The 7,200-nt window shown below is 35.6% G+C and overlaps 1 protein-coding gene across 1 annotated transcript; it reads right to left on the bottom strand.

Annotated features, from left to right (window-relative positions):
• Nucleotides 1–4,423: 4,423 nt before the first annotated feature.
• LOC121295453 (C-X-C motif chemokine 10-like) lies at nucleotides 4,424–6,829 on the bottom strand. Its single transcript, XM_041220121.1, has 4 exons — nucleotides 6,735–6,829; nucleotides 6,172–6,298; nucleotides 4,896–4,985; nucleotides 4,424–4,710 (listed from the first exon to the last, which is right to left on the bottom strand). The coding sequence occupies exons 1-4, from the start codon at nucleotides 6,787–6,789 to the stop codon at nucleotides 4,695–4,697; spliced, it is 288 nt and encodes a 95-aa protein (XP_041076055.1). The 5' UTR covers nucleotides 6,790–6,829; the 3' UTR covers nucleotides 4,424–4,694.
• Between the last annotated feature and the right edge of the window lie 371 nt (nucleotides 6,830–7,200).

Raw genomic sequence — 7,200 nt, 5'->3', positions numbered from 1 at the left:
TGAGCTTGCATTGTTTGAGCTGTCAGAGCCCTGGCACCGAACAGCCTTTCTCATTCCATTTAAACTCATCTAGTCCCACCTACTTTGCCTTTATCAGGGGATCGCAAGCTGTAGGGTCCCCAGAAATGCATTATATGTGTTGCTAAAGAAATTTCTCTTTAGCAACACGTATAAAGACATTAGGTTGGGGGCCCATAGGCAAAATATCACATGAAGACTGATCATTAAGTTCTTGTTCAAAGTTTATATTTTAGTACTCCTATGTTTTTATACAAATGTTGTTCAACTTTGTTGTCAAAAAAGTCTTGAGTAAGTATGTTACTGTAGATCTTATATATAAATATATATATATATATTATATATATAGCTATATTATATATATCTATATATATATATATATATATATATATATATGCTGGTTACTTCACTGGTACTGAAATAAAACTATATCCCAATTAAGCTCTGTTTAAACGGAAATTTGCCTCCGTATTTCCCTCGATCATTGTCACAGTGTTAATATAGTATATATATATATATATATATATATATATATATAGATATATATATATATATATAGATATATATAATATAGGTACATATATAATATATCCACACACACACACACACACACACACACACACACACACACACAAAAAACAAAAAAAATGTCTCTACAAGGTCATGCATACAGTACCTCCATTGATTGTTGATATGTGTGGAGATGGGGCTGCTCGCACACTCAAAAACTCTTCTATATTCTTTAAGACATGACCACTGATGTTGTGTAGCAAACTCTTACATTTTATTTACTTAAAAGCATTTTGATATACATATATATGTTTGATCCTTTTTTTCCAACTTCTGTGTCTTTGTAGAAATAATCACCAGCGCCATCTAGTGAACAGTTAATTTGGAGACAAGCATGACGTTTTAATTTCTGGCTGATCTAGCCTGCGTTACATACTGTGTGTCTGTACCAAGCAACTGGAACTAAAGAACAGTTTCAGGACTCAGGCAAAAAAAAAAGCCCTTGACAGAATGTATTTCAGTTTACATAGAAAATTTGCCAAACGGCCTAGTCCACACTATTTTATTCAAGAGTTTCTGTAGAGACTGCATATTTCACTTGATCAATCTAAAATACAGTTCCACATACTAAATAATTATGGGTGTGATCCTGTAAAGATCCTTTAGGTGGCAGTATACACTTTGCAAACATTATATTGTATTAGGACCAAAGCTGCAAAACCAGAAAAACGAAGTTCTGTTTTAATGCAATTAAATTAAGAATTGTTTCAGTTTGCAATACAAAATGTGTGCATATAAATCTGTGGCCTCTTTTACTATCGTAATTCTATTTAGTGATTTGCGGTATTTAAACTTTTATCTTAGTGTGAATTGCTAATGCTAAAAGCCCCACATCACCTTTACCGGCTTCTGCCACAAGATGTAAGTTATGTAAAATGTATTAAGGCATTATAGGAAAGGTTATAAACTACAATCAGTATTTACAAATGCAATACACCACATGATTAAAGACACTTTAAAATGGGATGTACAGTAGAGAGCAGGTGCTGCAATACAATGTAAAAAGTGTGAAAATTAAAGGAACATTTGATGCCATTAAAATAGTTGTATTCTTTTCTAAAATGTTGCCTCGTTCTTTGCAGTTTGCAGTTTCCTCGCTGTACACTTTAGCATGCTCAGTACAATGTATTACAGTAGACTCCCATTAATCCGTGTTTCTTTCATTAATTTGTGTTTCAATAATCTGTGCTGTTTAAGTACATTATAAAAATGTGCAGAAGACATCTGATCTGTGCAGAAGTGAATATTCGCACACTTTATGAGTGCGGAAATCAGCGTACCTGTGTGGTAGCGGAAGGTCATCATTTAATTTAATTCAGTACAGTTTAGAGCAAGCCAATGGACAGCACTGTATTATAGTTATTGAAACCAGTGACAAGCAAGCAGAAACCACACTTAAGACTCTCTTAGCCTGGCAGTCTGAATATTAAGAGCAGTTATGACAATTAAAGACTTTAAGTGCACGGTCAGTGACTTTTTTAAACCAGCTCTCTCTGCCTCTGAACAAGGCTGATTATGTACGGTATATATTTTGACCATTGTTGAAGCATTATATTTTATTTGTATTATTGCATTTTTCAAGTTTTCAGTTAATAACGTAGGGATTTCCCAAACAGTAAACTCAATTTTGGCTAATTTGAGCTCAAATCGGTCCCAATCTACACAGGTTAATGGGGGTCTACTGTACTGCGAATGGGAGAGAATTAATTTGAGCTGTAACTCTACCTCCCAACCAAGAAGGGTGCTAGGTAAGGTTGGTGGTACTTCTTCACAGGGATGGGCTAACGTGATGGTATGACGGAACCGGAAGTCGGTCATCTTGGTGAAAGGGCGAAGCTGTAAGATAGCTAAACAACTCCATTGTGATCAGCTGGAGGGCTACGCAGCAACTGGATAGAGTGTGGCGCTGGGCTGATCATGAGGAAGGAGTTTGGCCGTACAAAGAGGATGTAGCTACATGAATTACAGCCCTTTATGCTGAAACACTGTTTTGTTTCTATTGCAGACCAGTAGAGATTGGGAAGCTACAGCCACAGAGGCAGCACTCAAATCCCCTGCACAGCTCAGCAGCACCGCACCCTGTACCTGCACACGGAGCACTCACTTTGCCATGCGCTTGAGGATTATTATATTTAAAACAACCACATCTGTTGGAACAACATCCTGTACATGCAGCTTTACAGTATGATCCTGCAAATAAATGCATACCATGTGCTTGTGCGTGAGAGAAGCTGCTTTCAGTTTGTTACTGCATGCAGTAATTAATTTCACTTTTCCTGTTAAAGTAACACATCTCTGTCCAGGGGGCTGTAATACCTGCGGACCTGTATGGACGTCATGGAGCTTCTATACTACATTACTCTTCTTTCAATGGAGAGTCACAGTTATGAAGCAAAAGAGATGTTCAACTCAACAATGACAGTGAATAATATACTGTATACTGTATGTACAGTGAATAACAATGAACGTGGACTGCTTAATGTAAACCTTAGTGGCTGTATAATGACGTTTCAGATTAAATATTTTCACTGTTGCAACATTTACTGTATGAAAAGGGGAACGATTTTCTTTTGTTATGTTTTGTTTCTTAATTTAACATTTGTCTGTGTGTGTTACACTACTGTAGTATTTGCATTGATACATATTCATGCTAATATTAAATATATGGTAGCAGTTAATTTCATTATTCATGATTATGGTACAGGATTTTAAAACTATGTCAAAAAGTTATTAACCAGAGAGAAAGCTTAATTAATACTGCAGTGCTATTATATATCAGTGAAACTTTCTTGAACTATGATCAGGATCTCTTTTGTAAAAACGAGTAAATACATTCTAGTATTAAATGTATTAAATGGACAGATATAAAAATGTAACGCTTTTATTGTTTTATTTAAGAGTATGATTTAAAAAGGCAAATTCTTAAATGATCCTGTTTTCTTTTTTCTTTTTTATAAAACCTCATCTCAGAATCCCTATTTATAAACAATAACCCTGAATTTGAACTTCTCACTTCCTGTTCATAGTCTATAATCTATGAGGTAGTCCATTTTCCCACATAAACAACTATGAAGTGAAGTTCCCTTTTATCATTTTCTGTTTTCCTGTAAAATGCTTTGCAGAATGGAAAAAGAAAACTATTACTGTACATGCACTCTTTCTTATTGACATTATGATAGGAAGTTTAATATACTACTATATCTCAAATCTCTTAGCAAGGTTTAACATTTAGCTAAATATTTATCTGGCCAGCTAAATCTGGAGTTTGTATGCAAATGAGCTCTGCTTGCTTTGTGCTTTCACACGATTTGATTGGCTCTTGTAATGCTGAAATTTGCATATTCCCAGATTAGCATTACAAGAGCTAATCAAATCGCGTGAAATATTTAGCTAAATGTTAAATCTTGTAACTAGATTTTATAAATGATATCTGATTTAAGTTAAGTTAAATCTGGAAAAAAGACATGTTAAAATATTAACCCTTTTGTTTTTACACATGGCACCCCATAGATTACTAACTAATGTCTGGATTTGTGAAGTGAGGTTGTTTTTTTAAATGCCACTAGAATTAATTTACAGAAAATACAGTTGAACAGTTGTCATCCAAAACACATTGGCTACTAACCAAAAATAGTCTGAAAGTAATTTATTGATATATTAAAAAAAATATAAAGTACAAAAGTTAGAAATGCATAGTATTTATGCAAAACACACAAGCATATGTGTATGTTTATATACACAAATGATACATACAAATTCAGCTCATGTTTGAACAGATTCCTCAGTGTGCCTTAATGTTTTTTTTTCGGCAGATGGTCTAACCACAAAAATGTTGGCATTTGCTAGATTCTAATTAGGTAATCATGTAATTTAAATGGCAGTATACTATACAATTCAATTATTGTAATTGAACACACACTGCTGTATTATGTGGCAAAAGACAATCTAAAAAATGGTCACATTTGTTTTATAATGCATACCTAAATCATTATCAACATTTTGACAAGCAGTAACCATGACAGCTGGGACTGATGATGCCTATTAGCTTCATGAAGGACAGGTGGGGAGGGCCACATCAGAACTGGTCTGGAATTCCCTTGCTGGCTTTACTTCTGTGGGGACCTAGAACATAATTTACAGACTAGACTTTACAATGTCAGGCTACATAAACACAGAACAATTCATAAGCAGCCAATATAACTTAAAAACAACAAAAAAAATAATTCTAACTATGACACAATAACGGATATAAACAGCATAGCATGACTTTACATAACATTGAAGGCAATCATACTGTGAATAGATACCTTTTCTTTAGCAGGTTGTTGATGATATTTTGTGCCTGCTTTGACTTGGGATTCATGCATCTCTCCTCTGCAGTGTCCTTCATTGTAACACTGGAAAATAAAATGACAGTATTGTAAAATAATCTATTTTAAAAAATGCAATAAGCTTTATTCAGATAGTAAAGGATGATCCCTCATGATGGGGGAATCATGACTGATTCAATTCTGTGGCAGAGTAGGGGGAGGAAATATGTAGCCCTTATGGAACAAACATATATTTTTAATATATGGTAGAAAAGTATGATTCTTATACTTTTCATATATAGAAATTGGCCCCTGTGGCATAGCAGAGCTCTGCCCTTTATAGGTTGGCAGGGATAGGGTTAAATCCCCCTACTTGCCTGGGTTTATTGTGTTCCGGTGGCTGGGGGGTTGATTGGAGTAATTAACGATCAATCAGCACCCAGCCACTTGACATAAAAGGAGGCCTCAGCTTCCCATTTGGGAGAGGAGGGAGCTGAGAAAGCAAGCTGGTGCGTGCGTGCATGCGTGCGTGCGTGCGTGCGTGCGTGCTCGCTCGCTCGCTCGCTCGCTCGCTCCAGTGAAGTCATCACCCAGCCCTGAAACCTTTTCTGTAAGTTTTGCTTTGCGTTTGAGTATAAATACCTTTGTTTTGGCCCTTGTGCCCTTTTATTTTGTGTTTATTTATAATAAAAGTATTATTTGAACTGCAGTCCGTCTCTGGGCCTCTATCCACTTGCCAGCCTGTCACAGATCCTTTTTTATATATGAAAAATATAAGGATTGCACTTTTCTATCATATATTAAAAATATGTTTTGCTTTTTTTTCCATAAGGGAGTCCAGGGGTTTGCTGCAGGACTACATCTTCCAGAATGCAATAGGGTTGGAGTAGAGCCAGGCGTGGAATCACCTGACTCTAATTTAATGAGGGACACCTGCCTAGGATTAAGCAGGCAGATATATAAGCAGGTTAAAATGCTTGGTCTGGGTCTGTGAGAAGAGATGTGTGGGGACAGGCCTCGAAAATATATTGAAAAGGTAGTCTTGTTTGAGGACTGCTAAAGGGCTTAGCCGTCCAGTTATAGTTTAGAACGTATTCACTAAGTGTTAAGCTTTTGTTTTGTTTGTTTAATTTTTGTGGTTAATGAATTAATATACAGGCACTGACCTACTTACACCCTAGTTGCTGCTGTTTAAGTACTCATTTTACACCGAAAGACATTGAAAAGGTCCTGAAGCATGACAAAGAATATCCCACTTCACCACAATACTTACACAATTTCTATCTGCTGACACATTGAGGTTGCTGGTATCACTTTAAACTTTTCAATGTGTTTTAAATGTATAAAGTCAGCACTGGTCCCAATGCAGTGGCAACGGCCCTTGTTGTAAAGTGGGGAGCCTGGAAAAGATACACAGCAAAAGATAAGCATGGCATATATCGTATATATTTGCAGATTACCTGTAATATGGACAGAGTCTGCTGTCTAAAAATGCAGACGATGCAAAAACAACACCACTACTTAACAAGTTTGAAAGACACTAGTATTAAATATTATTGGAGCATACTCTTTGACTTATCCAACCACTAGCAAACTCTAAAAGGATATATACTTCAGTAGCACCAATACTGTAAGTTAGGTTTATTTATTTATTAATCAACACATCAATTATACAATATTTATAGATGCAAAAATGTCCATTGTAGGCGTAATACATTCAAATTAGGCAGCTGTATTGGAATTTGTATTAAAAATAATTATCTACATACAAATTCCCAAACATTTCTCTGTAGGATGGTATTTATTTTTGACCTAACGTGCAATATGATGCCTTACCTTCAACAGCTGCAAACAAGAGAAAAACAACAAAGAGGACGGCTGTGGAGTTCATTGCTGTTATTGTTCAAGTTTCTTTTGGGTTCTGGACTCTGTTGTCTTGAGCACTGAACCAGTGAAAGGTGAAAAGGTCCTTCTGTTTGTATTGTTTTCATGGGGGTTGCCATTCGTGACATTCATTGTTATGGCAGAAATTCAAGACAGAGAGGGAAAGTCCTGTTTTACCACTTCAGATTCCCTTTCTACAACGACACTTGATTTATAAGAAATATCCAAGCATTCAAATAAATCCCAAGTATCACTTCTTCTTATTAACGTGATGCAAGTAGTTTTCATTTCTGCAAAGACCTGGTGTCTGACTTAAAAGAATCATACATGCTTTTTAATAAACCCTATGTATATTATATATAGTTTTCATCATTTTAAGGAATGTTTTGTAAATGCCCTGTGTTCATGTTTTTAAATA

This window comes from Polyodon spathula, chromosome 1 (genome assembly GCF_017654505.1).
Source record: "Polyodon spathula isolate WHYD16114869_AA chromosome 1, ASM1765450v1, whole genome shotgun sequence".
Lineage (NCBI taxonomy): Eukaryota > Metazoa > Chordata > Actinopteri > Acipenseriformes > Polyodontidae > Polyodon > Polyodon spathula.
Note: the sequence above shows the minus strand (reverse complement) of the source record. Positions and strands in the feature narration are given on the sequence as shown.